Source organism: Acipenser ruthenus, chromosome 10 (genome assembly GCF_902713425.1).
Source record: "Acipenser ruthenus chromosome 10, fAciRut3.2 maternal haplotype, whole genome shotgun sequence".
Taxonomy (NCBI): Eukaryota; Metazoa; Chordata; class Actinopteri; order Acipenseriformes; family Acipenseridae; genus Acipenser; species Acipenser ruthenus.
Window position 1 is genome coordinate 9,082,657 of NC_081198.1, and position 21,584 is coordinate 9,104,240.

General features: G+C 39.1%; 1 protein-coding gene across 7 annotated transcripts in view; it reads left to right on the forward strand.

Moving 5' to 3' along the window:
- rasal2 (RAS protein activator like 2) overlaps nucleotides 1–20,264 on the forward strand; it is an 85,642-nt gene extending 65,378 nt beyond the window's left edge. For 3 of the 7 annotated variants that reach the window (XM_034014054.3, XM_034014039.3, XM_034014071.3), the window contains 14 exons: nucleotides 3,279–3,391; nucleotides 7,885–8,038; nucleotides 8,485–8,583; nucleotides 9,490–10,044; nucleotides 10,190–10,334; nucleotides 10,461–10,605; nucleotides 10,911–11,147; nucleotides 11,489–11,690; nucleotides 12,908–13,104; nucleotides 13,623–14,553; nucleotides 15,298–15,426; nucleotides 16,725–16,927; nucleotides 17,212–17,299; nucleotides 17,990–20,264. In XM_034014054.3, the coding sequence (XP_033869945.3) occupies nucleotides 3,279–3,391; nucleotides 7,885–8,038; nucleotides 8,485–8,583; nucleotides 9,490–10,044; nucleotides 10,190–10,334; nucleotides 10,461–10,605; nucleotides 10,911–11,147; nucleotides 11,489–11,690; nucleotides 12,908–13,104; nucleotides 13,623–14,553; nucleotides 15,298–15,426; nucleotides 16,725–16,927; nucleotides 17,212–17,299; nucleotides 17,990–18,157 (3,366 nt within the window). In that variant the 3' untranslated portion in view covers nucleotides 18,158–20,264. Of the gene's footprint in view, nucleotides 1–3,278; nucleotides 3,392–5,048; nucleotides 5,163–7,191; nucleotides 7,322–7,884; nucleotides 8,039–8,484; nucleotides 8,584–9,489; nucleotides 10,045–10,189; nucleotides 10,335–10,460; nucleotides 10,606–10,910; nucleotides 11,148–11,488; nucleotides 11,691–12,907; nucleotides 13,105–13,622; nucleotides 14,554–15,297; nucleotides 15,427–16,724; nucleotides 16,928–17,211; nucleotides 17,300–17,989 lie in introns of those variants that run through there. The other 4 variants (XM_034014063.3, XM_034014047.3, XM_059031685.1 and 1 more) reach the window with 3 other exon arrangements.
- Nucleotides 20,265–21,584: the final 1,320 nt, after the last annotated feature.

Below are 21,584 nucleotides of genomic sequence, written 5' to 3' on the forward strand. Positions count from 1 at the left end.
AAAAGGTCTGAAATGAATGAGTGGACTCTGAAGAAACCACAGACTAGCACTTTTGAGTTGATACAGAGAACCAGGCCTAAAGTCAAAACAGAAAATCCCTTTTCTGAGGTCTTAAATTGGCCTTGGTCTATTAAACTAGTGTTGTTTTTTGAAGGCCTGACGTTTGAAGTAAAAACAGTTACATAGTCTGTATAACCTTTCAGTAGTGTGCTTGTGAAGTTCAGAAGTCTACCTTTCTCCATGTATACATTGTTACCTCCTGAAAACTATACTATTAGAGTTACTAACATAGTTGTTCTTATTATAGCTTTTAAATGTGAAACACAAAGTTAGGCATCACAAGAGAAATACGTTATCAATTTCAAACTGTTGGTGCATTAGAAGCAACTAGCCTGTATGTTTGTTTTATACCTATGCACATTTTAAAAAGTAAGCATAATGGGCTATAGTAAAAATGGGTTGACTGTAAATGGGCTATAGTAAAAAGGAATGCCTTTTTAAATGTCAATCTTTTTTCTTTACCTCAATCTGTGAATACAGTGCTATCAGTAGCTCAAATCTGAACTTGCTTTTTTATTTTTGGGCTTCCAAAGTCTTAAAGTAAAGTTGCCTCCAAAATACTGATTTCAGGGTAAACCATATTGATTGTAGTTAACAACACAATCCTGGATACAAAAATATGCAGAAATATGGGGCAAATATTGCCACATATGAAAATCTAATACAAGTACAGTAACAGCAAAATGTATAGCTGACAAAGCCTCTTGCAGGAAACGCTAGGAAAAAGAAAGCTATTAGCATTCCTAGCATGTGGGGTTTCAGTATTGCGTATTTGATGCAGCATTTTGTGTTGTGCAGTGTCCCCGTGCAAAAAAGTTCAATTTAATTCTTTTTTTTTTTTTTTTTAATTGGTACAGTAGCTACTTGATTGCAACTGTGTGCACTTACTGCAGTAAAATTATGCAGAGGTAATGCTGTTTGTCACCCTGGAACTGGCACAGTGGCTTTATTTAAAGAGTTCAGTGTAGCAAAAAGAGCATTAGTTATGCTACATTTCCTCTGAAATAATTAGAAACTTTCTATGAATCAATATTGAAATCAAGTGCAGAGATCAATAGGTGGCAAAGTCAGAGGCCGCACCATGAATCAAAGCGAGCACGGATTGCAATGACATTTTTTTTTTTGTCAAGCTTTTCTGTGCTGGGTGACCATGACATACACTGATTTATTGGTATTAAAGTCCAGTATTTTATTTGTAAAAAATTAATATAAATGTAATGGGTTAATATGACCTGGTGACAAACTCAACTTCCCAGTGTTATCAGTATTTCCTTACATCATATTCATAATTCACATCTGATGACATAGACATAACCCTCTGATACAGTAGCACACACTGGGGTAGTTAAGGGCGTGCTGATGCTGAAACATTGTTTTAACAATATAGGCATAATAGGACAATAAAAAGTGTGTGTTTTTTGTATTAATTGAAAAACTACTTCTAGTCAAAAAAGAGACGGTGTTTATTAATAAAAAAATTTGCGGTATTAAGATTGGGTACATGGTATTGTACACTTTAGATTATTAGTGTTAGACCAATTTGAGTTAGTAACTCCAGGATATAGGATCTAGCAGTAGATACAGGTAAAGTTTGTAGGCATCCCTGTTAGGAATCCATATGGCTCATTTGCATTGGAAGTAGTAAATAATAATTAAAAAAAAAAAAAAAGTTAAATGGGGATAAATGTTAAAAATATAATAATATAAATAGTATGCATAATCCTTTTATGTACTTTACATGATTTATGTAGGTATTTTATTTATTGACATACAGTATCTGTAGTAGGTAGACAGCCACCTATAGAAAACAAAGTTGGTTTCTGTTGATACTGGAAGTGCTAGTTTCCTGTAAAGATGCAGAAATCCATGACAGATTCTATGAAGAGATAATTTCTTCATCACCTTTGACCCAAGATATGTTAAAATGCATTGTGTAAGGTTGCTGTTTGTGCTGTGCAATCTAGAGAGTTCTGTAACTTTGTTAGGCTTTTTTATGTTCTTGAGTATCTAGTTATAATGCTTAAATATCTTTGTCCAGCAGTACAGTGTATTGAATGCTTGGTTCCATTCGCTCCAATGGCAGTAGCTCTAATAATACAGTAGCAGTACCCCAACACCACATAAGCGTGCTGAAAAGCAGGCTTGGGTCCAAGGTACTGTACTGCACCTCCAGGTTTACTCTGCCAGAAACTAATAAAGCACTGGTATTGTACTTATGGCAAAGAAAATGCAATGTCAGAACACCTAGTCATGGGTAGGGGTGTACTGGTTCATTGCATACTGATGAATCGTAATACTTTCTTTACGTTATATATTGTATTGTAATAAAGGTAGGTCTCGATTGTAGCATGATCAGGGTTGGGGTCAATTCCTGTTTTTCAATTCCAATTCCTTTGAAGGAGTTGACATTTTAGAGACATACTAATTGTCGTGACGGTTCAACTTCATTCATTTGAAGCCAATTTAATTAACTAACAGTGACTTTAATTTAAGTAATTTGTTGCCACTGTAAGAAGCCTATTTTAACTGAATGCTGCTAATTGTAATTTTGATCAATGATGTGTTGGAATTTATTTAAAGGGAATGGGAATTGGAATTGAGAATTCATGTTAAAAAGGAATTGGAAATAGCATTTTCTTTATGCTCTGAATATTCTCAGAATGTAGACTGATAGCAGTGTTAAAATAATTGAATACAGGATTTGTTTACCACTGTTTGTCATGTATTTCTCAGCAGGCTTTGTTGTGTGAAATTAAAAGCCAGGTTCCCGGTTCCATCTTGCATGGCAACTGAAACAGACTTGACTGTTCAATGGGGATAAAAGCAGTCTTTCTCAGTCAGTTGGGTGCTTTTAACCCTCATTAAATTGTCCTGCACCAGTCATTTTTATTCAATAGCATGTTTCTTCTCCTCGCTTTCAGCCCTGGGGCACTCTTTAAATGGGTAAGCATTAGCTAAAGCCACGGTGTCCGTAACTCAGCAATATTTATGGTTTTAGTCCAGATTTCCCCAGTTGCACTGTTAATGAGTAAAGCAGCAGAAAGCATAGCTAAGTGACAGTAAGGAAGTTCTATTGATCTTCTATTAATGTAAAGAGCATTCTTTTATTGTTCTATTTTCGTACGTCTTAAATCGTCACATGTTTTGAACAAACAAATATCCACATGACTGACTGGCTTACAATAGTTTTTAATTGGCTTCCTTGTATTCCCCCCCAGGGTTTCTTCAGCAAACGACTTAAGGGTTCAATTAAGAGGACGAAAAGTCAGTCCAAACTGGATCGCAACACCAGCTTTCGACTGCCCTCCCTGAGAAACAGCGACAATGACAGGTTTGATTTTCATTTTCGCTTGTATATATATTGGTAGCAATATTGTGTTTTTCAATAAAAAAAGGTTATTTTATTTTACTGACAATGTTGTGATAAAGTGATATACAGTAGCAGTAAATAAATATTTACATTTGCCTATCATACAGATTTGTGCACTGTACCAACTCTTGTCCAATAGCCTCATCTACTGGTAAAATCAGTAGAGCATTCATGCAGAAGCATCGGCTTCCAGGGATATACAGCTAAATATTATTCAATGTAAAATAATCTGTACAGGTAAATTGATCCCGACAGTCCTCTGTTTCTGGCTAAGTTCAAAGCTGTGTTTCTGTTGTCTGGTGTTTCTGTGCTCAAATGCATGCTCAGACCATTCCTGTTTAGTCCCATTCATTTTAAATAATAAAAAAACAAAGGTACTGTAATAACAGTCAGTGTCTTTTTCCTCGAGTTATGTGTAATTAGTTCACACGCACAGAGATTCTTTCCTAGACATTCTTTCTTGGATCTGAATGAACCTGCTTGCAAAAGCAGGGGAGGTCATTCCAGGATGGGAATGTAGGTGAAAAACCGTTTATCTGGACTGCTTGTTCAAAATATAGCCCCACCTAGTCGAAGGCACTGGTTTTAGAAGCTGATGATTATCAATTTACATCATAGAGCTTCTGAACATGGCAAAACAGAAACATTAAAAAAAAACTGATTACTGCTTTAATTGACTTATCCATATTTTTAAAAAATGCCCTATGCGCTGTTTTGGTTAGAATTATTTAAACCATTCCCACACTGAATTCAAATGTAGAATTAATTCCTAGAATAAATTAAGGTTTGGTTCTACTACAGCCAGTACTTTCCTGAAAAGTTAATAACTGGATAGAGCTTTAAACACTCTAGACAGTCATTAACTGTCTACTGAAAGGCTGGCCTCCTTGTACATTAGTGGTACAGTAATTATATTATATAATATCAAATATTTAGATGATGCACTTCGGATGGCAAGGGAAATCCAGTTACATAGCTTATAATGATAGTAGTACAACAGGTAAATATCCATCAAGTGAAACCTTTACTAACTTTGTTCACTACAGTGGAAAGTAAGCATGGTCCGCTGTTTTGGTTAGTGGTATAGATGAATGGGGACAGAGCATACTGTCAGATTGAGTTGCTCAGTTGAAAAACCCATGGAGAAAGGGGAGCATGCATCTAGTCAAATAATAATTTTCCTCTGTTCTAAAGTAACTTTTTTTTTCCTTTTTTTGTGAATTCCCCAGTTTAGTAACTGTCACCTGACCAACCTCAACAAACAGCAATTGGTGAACCAAGCTCTCAATCAGCTTTGTTTACTTTTTGTTTCAGTTTTATTTGCTTGGTTTACAACAACGTCACCTTTGTTTTACCCAGCCCAGCCCAGCCTATCTCATATCATTCTAGAGTGGATATCGTAATAGTTGGCAGTAATGTGCTTTGCTATTTGCCTTCTTGCAGTGGAGAGTGCTAAACAAGTAGCGCACGTCTGGACCTGTGAGTGTAACTAGCATCAGAGCTCATCCGCCACGTGGAGATCCTTGTGATTTAGTGAAAGTGGGTTTTAAGGGATTATAGGAGAGCAAGGATAATGCTCTGTGTGTGTGTGTGTGTGTGTGTATCCATGTGTTTCCTCCATGAACGGTAGAGGAAAAAAAATAGAATTTAAATGGACAATGTAAGCCATGGCTTCTACACTTATCATAAAGAGGACTCGGGTTATCTACCTTTCCAATACGCTACGCTTCAGGTAGGTCAAAACTAAAGCTGCCTAGTGAATAGGGATTTTAGTTATTTCAAATTATTTGATATTGGCTTTGGGTGATATTAATATTCCACTGGGAGCCCCTCTGCCTAAAATCAATAGGACTATATGTTCTGTGTTTTGAAAAGGATACACTGTTGTGTATAATTCTAGTGCTGAGGAAATGCAAACAGTATTCTCTGAATTGACTCAATGTACATTTAATAAGTGACCACATACAGTATTATAATATACTACTATATGTTGGCCAGCTACATGTAGCCTATAATTCTGTCTTTTAAGGAGTTAAGAATCATTTCTGACCTACTGTATGTATTTATCTCATACTGCAGTGCTAGATTGTTGTTTAAGATTGTGTGCTAATGGGTCTGCCTGTGTACTGTTACAGGTGACACAGGAATGGGGGTGTAGCTCCGCACTTCCTGCTTCATAGGTAGGGATTAACTAAAGAACCTCTTCATAGAACAACTATGTTCAACCAGAATATATTAATTAGGTTTTTTTATGTTTATACTGTAGCTGCTATTAATAAGGAACACTGTAAACTTATTCCAGCTTGCTTTTTATTCTAAAAATGTTATATGACTAAAAAGAAGTTTGGCTGTTTGTTTTGTATCTATTTGCTTTCATACAATTTCTAAGTAAATTGAAAACCTAGGTAGTGTTCAAGCCAATTAGAGCATGCAGACATATCCTAGTGCTCCTGACCTTGAGGGCTCACCTTCAAGGGCAGTCTACAGGATTGCTCAATCCAGGGCTCCCCAGTCAGCAGAGAATGGACATTTTGCAAAATGAATTCATGACAAATTGTTGAATGTTGAATGTTGAATACACAATTAAATGTAACATGAAGTTAAACAGGCTTCAAGAAGGTCTGGGAGCTGAGGTAGGTCTCAAAGATCTACAGGTAGATGCTGTAGATAGGATTCCCCTGGAAAGCACTAGAGAGATAAACCCTGACCTGTTTTATTTGGATCTGCTTGTAACTGGATTTGGAATCACTTTCATTGCAGGTAATGAGACTGACTGATTGATCCACCTGGCTCTGTTTCAACTTGTGGTTAAAGATGCTACAACTCAGTTTCTGTACCTGGCAAAAAAAGAAGTGAATTATTCTTGTAGCAGGTTGACTTTAACATATGAAAACAGTTGCCTGAATAAAGAGTGTTATTATGATTATGATTTTTTTACAATTATAACGAGGTTATTTGTATAGAATGTATTTTACGAAGTTCAGTGTTTTTGTCACACTGAGCATGGGGTAAAGGGGGGGTGGGAGGGTCATGTCCCTCTGTTGCCTGATAATCCTGGATTTTCGAGATTACATTTTCCACATGGACTCTCAGTGCTTTTTGATTATCTAATCCCATCTGTGGCAGGAAGAGAGAGCTGCTAATCCATCATCAAGGGGATTTTACAGAGAGCTATTCACTAGCAAAACAATCACGTCAGAGGAAAAACAAAAAAAAATGTACCACTCAATACAGTATTATTTGCTAATTTTATATAGTTTTAAATAGTCCCAAATCGTTCTGTCCTATATTATAAGATCCAAAAGAATTGGTGTGTGTGTGTGTGTGTGTTTATTCTGTATATTTTGGTGCACATTTATGTTAGTTTCTTCATAAACAAACACATTACATATCTGGAAATGATGGCATGCATTAGTGATTATATGAAACATTGCAGGTTCAACACTGGTAAAGGAACACAATCCAGTTTTGTCAAGAACAGAGCTTGTGAATGCATCTACTGTTGCCAAGTCCCTGCTGCCCTTAAAAGCTAATCTCCTTATAGGTGCATTGTCATAGCAACAGCGTCAGGTGGGGAGGTTTGTAGGCGGAGCCAGGCCCTTGTTTATGTTACCTGCAAGATGAAAGGAGAAGGGGAAGGTGGTGGGTAACAGAAAGCTAGGAAGGTTATGAGGAAGCTGGGGCTGCTTTGGAGTCTGCTGCTGATCGGAGTTACTGGCTGCGTAAAAAAAAAAAAAAAAAAAAGATGTAGAAAGATCTCTGACTTTTTGGGCGGAATGAGGGAGGTGCCAAGGTTACTCAGAGGAAGAGAATAAATAGGCCTTTAACCACGGGATGAGATATCGCTATGATCTGGGGATGCTCAATGAAGTGGCTGTATAGTTGTTTCACGTAGGTGTCTTGTTCAGTAAGAAATGAAATAGTACATTTTATGATGCTGCTATTCACTTTAGTGTATGTAAATATACTGTAGGACAACAGGGGAAGAACTTTGACTTCCTTTGGGAAATGTGAACACTAAAACGATCAGATTTTTTTATTGGAATTATATGTTAGCATGATTGTGGCACACTGACACTTCGAACTTTAGTCATTTTATCTGTTTGATGTCTGCTGTTAAAACAAATAAAAGATTAATGACAGCAACATGCTAGCTCATTACAACCTATGATGTATTCCTTTTAAAAAGAAATTCAGTATTTGCCTTCCAGGTATTGAAGAGTTAACACGTGAATCTTAAACCACGGAAGTGAAACAGTACATTCTGGTGAAAAGAAAGTTCTGTCTGAAACATTAATGCACTTGAGTGTCTGATCTCCCTTAATGGCACAGTCACTGTCTCCATTTCTATTGATAATTTTCCTCATTAGGCAGATGAAAAGCTCTCTGTGGTCCTATTTCTGTTAACAATAAGTAATGTTGAATGTATCTTTTTTTTTTTTGTTTTGTTGCAGGTCCGGTGGCTTGCCCAAGCTAAAGGAGTCGCGCTCTCATGAGTCTTTGCTGAGCCCTGGTAGTGCAGTGGAAGCCTTGGAGCTGGGAATGGAAGATGATGTGTTTATCAAACCCCTGCACAGCAGCATTCTGGGTCAGGAATTCTGTTTTGAGGTAAATCTTGACGCCCACTTTAACTTACAATATACCAGATTCTCACTGCTTTAAACCACATCCAACATGGGTAATTTGATAAATGCAAGAATATTACACTTACAGTTTATACAGTATTGTATTTTACCAATTGCCTTTTAACATTGAATCTTCCCCATTGATGTTTGGGCCACCTGTTTTTTGGCCAAGATTGATGCTGTGGTCTATTGGTCACACATTTCATGAAATTGACATGCCGTGTTAGATTACTGGCCTGTATAGTAAGTATAAAAATGCATTTATCTGTTGACCTGAGGGTGTGGCATTGCAACATTGAGAGCTGGGAACTGGCAACATTGAGAGCTGGGAACTGTTAATGTCCTGCAGACTGAATGAGTGAGTGATTGCATGGTGGTCTGTGACTGTTTTTTTGAGGGTTAGCTAAGATAAGATCCTCTGTGTTTCAGGTAGCTTATTCAGGGGGGAGCAAGTGTTTCAGTTGCTCATCCGCAGCAGAGAGGGACAAGTGGATGGAGAACCTAAAGAGAACAGTGCAGCCAAACAAGGTAAGGTTGTTGTAAAGGCTGTGCTTAGACATCTACAACTGGGACAATACCAGTACATTTTAGATGTGCATGGCTCTCTCTCTCTCTCTCTCTCTCTCTCTCTCTCTCTCTCTCTCTCTCTCGCTCTCTCTCGCTCTCTCTCGCTCTCTCTCGCTCTCTCTCGCTCTCTCTCGCTCTCTCTCTCTCTCTCTCTCTCTCTCTCTCTCTCTCTCTCTCTCTCGACACATTAACTTTCCCCAGAAGAAATATCAACATTGTGATATTAATAGAACAAACTTTTATGGCTTCAGTAAAGACTTATATCTTGGGAAATCATTATATCTTACATGAACATTTGTTACAAAAACAAAAATACATTGAAGCAAATTAATTTCCCTGAAAACAACACTGTGTTGATAAGATGGCTAGACCTGACGAATAGTAATCTAGGTAAGTGGTAGTCTATTGATCAAAAAGGCTAATCATTTTGTCCCTTGTTGATTGTGCAGAATAGGCTCTTCTACCTTTGCTTATGTAAATAAAATGTAAATACTTTCCATACAGCTATAAACACTGTATTTGATGTAACATTTCCAAGGCTGGGCAACAGACCCCTATATATACTGTATGATTTGAATTGTCCTAAAAGCTCTATTAAAACTAGTTTCATTAAAATTAAAAAATATATATTCTGTAATGCATTTCAATATAGCCTAAATGTAATGAATTCAAATATATGCATTACAGAAGTTTATATAAGTTTACAGAACATGTACGAGCAAAACAACATGTTGGCTGATAATCTGTTACATCCAATGTGTGTTTTTGATGTGGAGGCCTTTTATTCAAGAGAATTTGCTGTGCTTGGAAAAGGCTAGTTGATTATATTATATAATATTAATTCTGAGGCTTGTTTTATCTACCAAGGACAACTGCAGGAGGGCAGAGAATGTTCTGCGGCTGTGGATTATTGAGGCCAAGGACCTGCCTCCCAAGAAGAAGTATTTCTGTGAGCTGTGCCTGGATGACGTGCTGTATGCCCGCACCACCAGCAAGACCAAAGCAGACAACCTCTTCTGGGGTGAGCACTTTGAGTTCTACAGCCTGCCACTGGTACGCAGTATCACTGTGCACATCTACAAGGACATTGACAAGAAAAAGAAGAAGGACAAGAACAACTATGTGGGGCTGGTGAACATCCCCATGGGCAGTGTCACCGGTCGACAGTTTGTGGAGAAATGGTACCCGGTTAGCACCCCCACACTCAGCAAGGGCAAGGGGAGCGGGCCTTCCATCCGCATCAAGTCCCGCTTCCAAACCATCTCCATCCTCCCCATGGAGCAGTACAAGGAGTTTGCAGAGTTCATAACCAACAACTACACAATGCTGTGTTCCGTCTTGGAGCCCGTCATCAGTGTCAAGAACAAAGAAGAGATGGCATGTGCACTGGTGCATATTCTGCAGAGCACGGGGAGAGCACGGGTAGGTGTAGCAGTCTTATTTAACACTATATCACGTCATACCCCTTAAACAAGCTATATAAACTATATTAATGTGGATTTATTTTAGTAGATCAGTGGCCTGTATAAAAAGTTTTTTCATGTTGTTTCGACTACTACTCTTTCAGGATTTCCTCACAGACTTGGTGATGTCGGAGGTGGATCGTTGTGGAGACCATGATGTCCTGATCTTCCGGGAAAACACCCTGGCAACCAAAGCCATTGAGGAGTACCTGAAGCTGGTTGGGCAGAAATACCTTCATGACGCACTGGGTAAGACCGGGATTAGGTTGCAAGTAGAGAATTATCAAACACTAGGTATCGTTAGCTATTACAGAGGTGCACTGATTGCAAAGTGCTACTTGAACATATGTTTTAACATTTGTTTCGTGCTTCCAGGAGAGTTCATCAAGGCGCTGTATGAGTCAGATGAGAACTGTGAGGTGGATCCTGGTAAATGCCCCTTGAATGAACTGTCTGAACACCAGAGTAACCTCAAAATGTGCTGTGAACTTGCCTTCTGCAAGATAATCAACTCATACTGGTAAGACATGACCATCTACTGCAACGATATATATCCACTCTTCTTTATGGGCTGTTATTTATTCAGAGTTATATTTTATGTCCAGCTCTGGCATGTACAGTATGATACAGTTCAGAGCTTTGAGATGTATCAGGTGAACAAGCATTACAAATGCAGTTTATTATCTTTTCATGATTATATACAGCATGGGCGAGACCAAAATATGTGGTGACAACTGTTACCTTTAACTATGTTGGTGGCTCATCAGTTTGTTAAAAGCAGCAGACCAGACATCAATAGTGACATTTACATTTGTTTTGTTGTAGTGTTTTTCCTCGTGAGCTGAAAGAGGTATTTGCAGCCTGGAAGCAACAGTGTCTGAATCGCGGGAAGCAGGACATCAGTGAACGTCTCATCAGTGCCTCCCTGTTCCTGCGCTTCCTGTGTCCTGCCATCATGTCACCCAGCCTTTTCAACCTCATGCAGGAGTACCCAGATGACCAGACGTCACGCACACTAACCCTCATAGCCAAGGTCATCCAGAACCTAGCCAATTTCGCCAAGTACGTTCTCAATGTAGTTTATTTTATTTTACCTATTACACATGGATTGGAATGGCTGGCTAGGACCAGAATTGGGTACCCCTATTTTACAGAATACAGTGTTCTTTCCACAGTTAACTCATTACTTTTCATTGCATTATACCCTATTGTAGACTTTCTATTGCTGCACTTCTGGTTTAAAATAAAACCACTGAATGTGACGTAATGTTTTTCAATATCTACCAGGTAAAGTTGGTGTATATACTAGTGCCCAGTTAGTTTGGAAATGTGTACATGGTAGTCTACTAACATAGCCTGTAAATGCAAAAGCTCTCCATGTGTAAAATAAAACTGTCTTTCAGATTTGGCAACAAGGAGGAGTACATGGCATTTATGAATGACTTCCTGGAGCACGAGTGGGCTGGGATGAAGCGATTCCTCATGGAAATCTCGAACCCTGACACAATATCCAACACGCCTGGGTTTGAGGGGTACATAGACCTGGGCCGGGAGCTCTCTGTGCTGCATTCGCTCCTGTGGGAGGTGGTCTCACAGCTCGACAAGGTACGTGGCCTGGGGGTGGAGTCACCAGGACTAACAACTCACCTTCACATTGTGTGTGTTTGTATTTCCACATATGTTTTCTCCTACCCTAGTATAATCTTTGGAACTTCCCAGTTCATACTTATTCTGTTAAAATGCTGGTTCTAACATGACAGTGTTTGTTTTAACTACTGTGCAAATACTGAAAAAGCATATGACCACCTACAGTGCATGGGTCCACTGATATATAGACTAAACCTTTCGATTTTATATTGTGTTTGTTTAATATATATGATGTATTGTAGGACCTAAAGTAAATACTTCAATGTTTTGAAGTTGTGAAGGGAAAAGTGTGCTTGGTGTGCTGGTGGACAGAAAAGTTGTTATTCTAAGGCTGGGTGGTGGAGATTTGTTGGGCAACAGCCCCACCTACTGGATTGTTATGTCCCTACATCTAGCAGTGTCAGAGAAAATAATATGGATTTACTAGCATTTTAATGTTTTTTTGTGATACGTTCCATGAGATTGTGAGATTATATTCTGAAAATAGCAATTGTTGTTTTCCGCTGGTCTTCATATAAGTAAATGCTACATCTTTAGCCATATATTTGTCAGTCAACAGTTTTAATCATAAGAAGGTTTCTTCTGCTGTGAATGCCTTATTTGTACATATTGTAGAAATGAAATGAATTTACAAGGATGACTTGGTAACAGCAAAGTTTTGACCTTTACAAGGTGTGCTTGGGGCTTTTCCCAGACCCCCGCACCCCTCTGCTCCCCTCCCACAGCACTGCACTCTCATGTTAAGCATGTGTCTTGTCTTTGCCACATAACAACCTTCTACCAAACTACCCAGTTCCTTAGCCATTTTGTAGTCTGTCAGGATTTTGTTTATTTTTTATATCATTTATACTTACCACCTCCCACTTTTACTTTGCTTTTGCATGGTGTGTTTTGATTTGGAATGGCAGTAATTATGTAGAAGCATGGTTATATTTTTATTTAATTTTTTTGGTTCCTAATTTCTTTCCTTTTTGTTTTTCCTCTTCATTCCTCCTCCAAATTGTGATGACACTCCCTACCCCTTCTTTCTTCCATACTGTGTCTTCGTGGTTGCGCTGGCCTGCACCAATGCATTATGGTACTGCTCGCACCACCACCACCACCGACACTCCGCCCTCTATCATCCCATTTGAAAAACCGGGGGGATGTTTCTGCCATGGTAACCTCCAACACAGGGTGAAAATTCCTTCCTGCAGGCGACCGTAGCTAAGCTTGGGCCACTCCCACGTATCCTGGGTGACATCACCAGGTCTCTGTCTAATCCGACGCTCATCCAGCAGCAGTTAAGGTTCCAGGATCATAGCTCCTCCCAGAATATCAGTGGCAGTGTTGCTTCAGGACTGCACAGGATATTTGAAGACCCTGGGGACAGGTACTGTATAATAGGTGCTGTGACAAATATATTCTGGTATTACTTGTGTCTGAAGGATGCGTCGTGCACCATTTCAATGCCCAGTTAGAATGCCAGAACTATTGTCCATTAACTTAATGTGATGTCAGTTGCCATGGTCCATATTACAAGATAATAACAAGATGGAGTATCTGCCAGTCAGTTTAATATTAACAAGAATAATAACTTTTTATGAAACATCTGCTTGTAAGAAAAGATATAGAAGATATTGTGCTGCAGGTTGTACTTTAAGTATAGTGAGATATTTCTACTCTATGGAAACAGCATCTTATTTTACCTGAAAGTTAAACTTTTAAAATGCAGTATTTCCATTTTAGTTTTTTTTATATATATATATTGGTGCATAATACGAATAAGAGAGACTTTTCATCTGCTGTCTAATTTTATACATTTTAGTATTACTCTGTTGGAATGTAGAATTGAGCAATTGGGCAACCTTAGAGACCTTTACTCACTTTCTGTTTATTTATTATTTCCAGTGATTTACACAAAGTGAAGTCACCCGCACAGGAGCACATGGATGGATACTTCCGGGGCAAGCAGCCGCTTCCGGGGCAGCAGTCGTCCACCCAGAGCATAAGCTACTCTGACAAAGAAGAGCGGGAAAAACTCCTGCCCAATGGCCGCAGCATCTCGCTCATGGACCTTCAGGACAGTCACATGAGCCACAGCGAGAGGGTGTCTATCCACGAGGTGTCAGCTAGGCTCGCTGGGAGCCAGCTGTCTGTGGGACACCCACACCCACACAACCAGCAGCAGCAGCATCACCACCAAGCCCCTGCCAAGCCCCCTCCACGGGAGGCACAGAACATGCCTCAGAGCGCCCCCCAGATCCGCCGACCGCTGCACTCCGCACTAAGCCATCAAGGCAGCCTGCAGCCACTGTCCTTCCAGAACCCTGTGTACCACCTCAGCAACCCCCCTCAGCAAGCCTGCGGGCCAGACTCCAGCTCAGAGAACCTGAGCACTGAGAGCTCACGCAGCCACAGCAACAGTGAGGACTTTGCTGGCGCTGTTAAGCTGAGCGCCCCTTCCAACAGCAGCATGGAGGACTTCAGCAGGGGCAGCACGCAGAGCGAAGACTGTGCCCCCCGGCGCCACACCGTGCTTGATCGGCACGCCATGCCTCTGCCTGTGGCCCTGCCTAGGCAGAACAGTGCCGGTCAGGCCCAGATTGTGCGCGTGGAGCAGCAGAGCCACAGTGGGAGTGGGGGTGCCAGAACACCTCGATCACTGCCCCACAGTGCCTCACTGCGCAGCACGAGCAGTGTTACAGGAATCCCAGTCCCTGTTGAGGCGTCTTTGCACAATGGAAACCGTTCCAGGCAGCAGTCTACCTCCTCCAGGGAGAGCCCAGTGCCCAAAGCCAGAATGGTACATAAACAACAACCACCTCAACAAGCTCAACAGGTGAGTGCACCAGACTGCTATTTGTTTATGTATGGCAGTTAAAATCCTTCTAGGGGCTCAAAGCAATGTTGTAGCATATGGTCAACACACCAGCCTTTTAACTAGTGTTTTGGATTCCCAAGCCAAAGGCCACCTTGATTACATGACCCACACTATATGACATTGTATGTGTGTCTGAGATGACTTGGTTGCCTATTGGTATATCCAGATCCACAGTTACTCACCACCTCTTGTACTAATGTACTATTCTGTGCTGTAAATACAAATATACTTTTATATAATAATGTGTATGTGTGCTTTAACAGTTAAACCATAAACATGTCTTATCAGATCTGAATATCCGCTTGATTCAGTGTGCACAACGTGCCATTTATTGTGCAAACGTATACAGTGGGTACAGTACAGCACAGCACAGTATGTACATGCTGGGGAAATGTTAACCCAGCTTGCCTGCGCCTGTGGGTATCTCCTTCCTCAGCTCTACTGCAGTGACTCAAGATTTCTGTGGTTTCTTTAGCAGCGTCTGTAAACTTTAAAGAAACGGATAACAAACATACTTGAGGGATGGAGAAAACGCCCACTAAAATGGTTTATGACATACTGTTGGTTTTTGGAAGGATATCAGATGCCCTAAATTAGTGTCCAGCAGTTTTAACAGTACTGTTAACAGCAGCACAGCCATGCTGCAGCAGACACAAGCTTTGTCGGCACTGACTGGAAGTGTGTGCGATGTCCTTGCTTCAGGTGCAGTCTCCTGTGGAGTCGATCACAATGTCTCCAGTGGAGAGGACGGCGGCCTGGGTCCTCAACAATGGGCAGTACGAGGATGAGGAGACAGAGCAGGGTCGTGATGAGAGCAAGCATGTGGAAAAGGTAAAGAGCGATTTCAATTTCATTTGTGGTTTTAATATGCACAGGATATAGCACCCTGACAAAAATGAAAACACATTTATATTCTCTCATAAGATCCTCTTTTCTGTCAGTTATTTAATGAATGTAATGATACAAGGAACCTATGTGTCGATTTTATTCTAATGTACTCCCCTTTGAAGCCTGCCTCTGGGTTTGCATAAAATAGTTTTGTCTTTGTGCTGGAAAAATGGACAAGGTTTCATCCCTCAGGTCAGTTACATTGGAGAAACCTTGCTTATCTTTTTTTTTTTGTTGGGGTTGCACTCTGCAATATGTAAAGAGCTGGGGAACAGGGCTTCACATCCCAGCTCTTTTTAAAAAACAAATATTATCATTTATTATATTTAGGGCTTCTGTTTTTTGGGTTTTATTAATTGTATTTTTCGGTGCTTATTTTTAGCTGTTTTCGAGTTTTATGTAAATTAGTTTTTTTGGGGGGTTTTCATTTTTCATATACTGTATGAAATTATTGTTTTTTGTGTCAAGATATGTATAGTAACTCAACAGTACTTACACACTTAAGTTGTATCTTCTTTCCTTTGCTGTCTTCCACAGCGAAATCCCTATGGTCACGGGCACATTCTTCTGGGGTTTTTGTGTGGAGGCATTTTTGTACATTTCGCCACAATTCTGTTTTAAATCATCAGTATTTTAACTAATACAGCTTGAAATCCCGCTAACAAGCCTTCATCCTGATTGTAATCTCAATTTAAATCTCACAAGTGGAGTCTCCAATAGAAATGTAGGAATGTGCTGTCACTCAGTAGTTGGGGCGGGTTTAAAGTATTCAGAACGAATCAATGATAGATACAAGTCAGGAAGGTGGGACATTGCCCAGCAGCACAGGGAAATATATTTATTATTATTTTTGTAGTAATGTTTTATTTTTTTTTTAATGTGAAAAGGGTAAAGTCAACATGAATTGCTTAACCCATTTCCACAGTTTTTACAGTGTTTTCCGGTGTTCATTGGTTAAAACCGAAAATCAGAAGCCCTAACTATATTCTTTTAAAGGGAAAAACTGCATGCCGCTCAGTCAGCAGAACTCTATTCATTAACAGTCAGTGTAAGTAATTAAGGAATGCAAAGTCAACTGATTTTAATTACGGTAGGTTTTAAGTGAACACCGTATATTTACCTGATTTAACCGAAACATTAACTTATTGTTTTCTATCAGGTTGTTATTATTTGTATTATTATTTTCTATATGACATAAAAAATAACCCCTCCCCTCACTGCTGTGTGTTTGCTCTTACAAGTATGAGCAGGAGATTGCAAAACTGAAGGAGAAGCTGCGTTTGTCGAGCCGGCGCCTTGAGGAATATGAGCGGAGGCTACTGGCCCAGGAGCAGCAGATGCAGAAGCTGTTGATGGAGTACAAGGCCCGGTTGGAGGACAGCGAGGAGAGGCTGCGGAGGCAGCAGGAGGAGAAGGACAGTCAGATGAAGAGCATCATCAGCAGGTACTGAACAACAACAGAAGCGTCTTTTGTACACGGACGTTCTAACGCTACCGTGGTGTAGCCATTTACTCTCTTTATTTATTTTATGTTGACTTTAATATAGCCTTTTATGTTGGTGTTTCTGAAAACTTTGTTCAAATTTGAACGAATCTGAAGCATACTGTTGTACGTGGAACAGCATTACTTTTATATCACATGCTTTGGCAGTTTTCTTTAACTAATTAGAATTAGGTATTAATTCTGTGGAAAAAATGAAGAAACCCCTGTTATCCATCTGCTTTTAGGTTGATGGCAGTGGAAGAGGAGCTGAGGAGAGATCATGCTGAGATGCAGGCCGTTATTGATTCCAAACAGAAAATTATTGACGCACAGGTAATGGACTCACTGGAAAGGTGGTGGTGGCAGATGGAATAACATTAAACATGTAGTTCCCTTTCAAGTAGGGAATATTAACCTTCACAAAATGGGTGTTTCCCTTTAAGACACCCGAACTGAAGTGAGAATCTTTGGTATAGTTTTTCAGTTCGGGTGTCTAAAGGGAAACACCCATTTTGTAATGGTTAATATTCCTATTTCAGGGAACCAGGGTTATGATAATAACATTTTTCTGCCTGTGTACTACCATTGCACTGCACGGTGCTGGGCTCTGCTGTGTGCTTAAGCTCAGCTACAATCAGACAGTGTTTTAATGTTTAGACATTTAAGGTTAGTATCCTGGAGAAATAAGGTGAAAAAGGAAAATTGGGGAAAAAACACTGAGGTTAGCTCTTTACCCCTATTTGTCAGGGATTTTGGCTTGTCTTTTTATAGAATAGAGGGGTTTACCAGCTTTATGGTTCACTTTAAATCATGTGTCAGCTAAATTTAGAAAGGAACAGTGCTTGAAATAGACAGGTACTTACTGTTGTCAGTATTGGCATCATTCTAGACTTTTTAATAACCATAAATTGTTTGTGTTATGCAATGATGTAGTGGAGTACTGGCATCTTTTAAGCCTTGGAAAGGGGTAAAGAGGGGGATTGCCTGACTCTCTCTCTTTCTCTCTCCCTTCCCATTTTCTAGGAGAAGAGGATCTCCTCGCTGGATGTGGCAAACTCGCGGCTCATGAGCGCATTGACGCAGGTGAAGGAACGCTACAGTGTGCAGAACACCCGCAATGGGATCTCGCCTACCAATCCCACCAAGCTGTCCATCACAGAGAACGGGGAGTTCAAGAACAGCAGCTGCTGACAACATCGGCAACGGCACCCAGCACAGGGAAAGCGCTAGCGAATGGGTCGCTAATGGACTGAAACCGACTGGTTTACTACTGGTGCTGCTAAATCAACAGAAAGAAATAGCCTTTGCGTTTGGTTCCTATTTACAAAATATATAGATAAGGAATGTTGCCCTCCATATCACTGTATATAGAAATATCTTGTATGGGTCTGTACAGAGATGTATTGTAAGATACTGCCAAGGAAAGGACTCAAAGGGTGGGGTGGGGGTGGGGGTGGGGGGGGGAGTGTAGATATTATGTGTTTGCGAGTTGTGTTTTATAAATAACGTTCCCCTGTGCAGACATAGAGAGCAGATTTATGCAGAATTTTTCTTTTTTCTTTGTGTGTGTGTAATTGAGATTCACTAGCTAGAGCTGTACATATCATATAGGAAATAGAGTAACAGTGATTTATAGAATCAGTATAGGTTGGAGGAATGTTTTTAATGAAATTATAAAGATTAAAAGAAGTGTGATGGCATTTTGTGCACTCAATTTGGCAATCCCAGTTTTGTTTGTCCTTTTTTTTAATCTAAAATGCTGTCTGTTTATTTTGATGAAATGTAAGTGCTTTTTAACTTTACAGATCTAAGGCTGTCCAGTTCACTGCTTCTTCAGAATTGCTCCCTGGTATTTTTGTACCCAAAGAGGACTTTCTTTTTTTCCTTCTTTCTACAGTTGGGTAAAAATGAAAGTTTTGTTTTTATTTGCCTTGTTTTCTTGGCAGATATATTTTGATCTTTGTTAAAATTCATTGAATGCATCTTATTGTTCAGTTCATGGTAGTAACAGTTGTCTGCCTGTTACAAGGTTTTAAGAAGTGTTCTTTACATGTAGGTGATTTGCAATTTGCTTGACCGTTCAGTTAACAAAGTTACTTTGTCCAACCAAGCTAATTTGATGATCGTCCAATAATTGCACTGCCAGATGAAAAAACAACAAAAAAACAAAATAAGTCAAGTAAAATGTAAAACCCCCACAACTGACGAGTGCTTCATGAGGTGTTTTATTAAGTTGAGTCACCTTATTCTCAAGCTGTTCAAGTACTTGTTTACACTCCAGGATAATTGATGGAAAGAAAGGAAAGGCATAAACTTGTGCAAGTTCACTGTATTTATATAAACGGTAACTTTGTATATCAAATTAACAGGGGTATCAAGGCACCATTAAGTTCTTTATAACAGAAGGGATATTTCTATTAATATGTAAATACTAACTTTAAAAACAGTTACATAAACATATCTGTATATTAGTTATACTAACCCAAATTAAAGATCAGATTCAAGGCCATTGTGTCAATTGGAAAATGTTTATCTTCAGCATGTTGTGCTACTGTACAGGTGTAAAGCTTCACCAAACTGGGGCATTAAAAAACTCAAACTAGCAATTAGACTAAAGACAGAGTTACCTTTCCTATTCCAAGAATTGAAGTAACTCCTGACGGAAACCTTATTCCAAGGGAACAAAGAAGGAAAGAAAGGAAGGACGCTCTCGGTGGAAAATGTTTTCAATTAAGTGAAAATATTTATTGCATTAGAAATGCAATAGTGGTCATGAATACCATATTAAGAAAATGAGCGTGGTATTACCTCCCAAATTAAAGGGACACTAACATCTGTAGAGCTGTAGGGAGTCTTGTTGAAAAAAAAAAAAGGATGGATCACTAAAAAGTAACAGCACATACTGAAGAAAACACTTTTCAGATAGGAAATTGAACCCTGCCTGTGAAAGCCTTAGCTGTATCTTTGCACTTTGTACCTGTAAGACCTGTAAGCCTTTGTGTTTTTGATGGCACCTGTTCACAGATGTTTAACGTATAGCTAACGCAGTTTGGTGTGACCGATTTAAAGTCTTCCCATTGGCTAAATGAAACTGCAATCAGGACTTAGGACACAAGGCTGTTGTGCTTAGCAGAAAACAAACGATATTGTAATTAATAGTAACTGCATTTAAAAAAGAAAAAAAAAAACTGCATTACATATCAGGCTGTACCAAGCCTAACAATACACCCAAAGATTTGTTCAATAGGGTTACTATATTTGATGTAAATCCTGATTAAAGATGACCCTTTCAATGTAAGTTGCCATATCATTTCATACCTTTTATAGCTGGAATTTTAATTTGTGTGTGGAAGGCGGTAGAGTTGTTTAATTTCATTTTCCTGGTTGAAAAGGGATGGAACGCACACACACACACACACACAGAGGTTATTGTGTACAATTTAACAACATAATATATTAGCTTAAATAAAGTTTGTTATTGAATACATCTTTTAATGTGACCGGCAGATATAGGAGAGACTTTGCCTTATACAAAAGTGACAATATATGACCATGACAAAGTCTAAAAATGTGCCGCTTCCCACAGCACTGTCAAACAATGCCTCCAGTACCCCTGTGATCCATATGGTGGTGCTGTTTGACAAGAAAGCCATTGTCAGCCATCAACAGAGAGAAACACCCATATCCCCTGCTGGTTCAAAACAGTTTTGCAACACTTTTATGTGAGATGACTTTTGAAATCTTAGTCTCAGGAATCCACACTTTGGGAATTCTATGTAGTTCTCTTTGTTTTCCTAGTCTTCCATTTGAATTGTTTTTCTCTCTGGTGCTTTAAAGACTCATAACTCCACCATGTGGCATTCATGATTATCGACAGTAAAGCTCAATAAACAATGTAATTTCTGCATCCCAAGTTACATCCAGAGCTTATAGAAAATATTTCAAACATGATGAACAATACAAAGGAGAGAAGGAAACAAAGCTCTGCTGCTTGCAGTGTTTTTTCAAAGTTGAATCCCAGGATACACACAGTAAATATTGGATCTTAAATGAGTTTAAAAAAAAAAAAAATGAAACTGAAATAAATATGTGGAATCTGCTCACATGATTAACATTGAATTTGAATATATATATATATATATATATATATATATATATATATATATATATATTCATATTCTATTTTAATACAATGCAATTACAAAAATCACTAGGGGCTAGATTGAAAATAAGATCATAGTTTATGCCTTCTCCCAGTATTCATTTATTTTCTATTTGTATGTCTGAATTTTTAAGTTTAAGATCAAGTTATTGAAGTTATAGGTGATTCAAAATAGTTTCCTGGAATACCTTAAAGAGAAAGTTACTGTTCACACAGTTGTTTACATTTCTTGCATATATCACTAGTAAGCAGAAATAGGGTAATAGTGTCTGGCACAAATGATGTCTTGCAACTGATGCTGTATTTACAGACTCATTAATGAGTCACAGAGAAACATGATAAGCTTGCTTGACCTCTTATGGCACTAGTGTATTTTAAGACAAAACGTGGCTGAATACAAGCCATTCTTTTAAGCTTTCTTGTTGCAGGTCAATTTTATATCAGGTTAAAGAATTA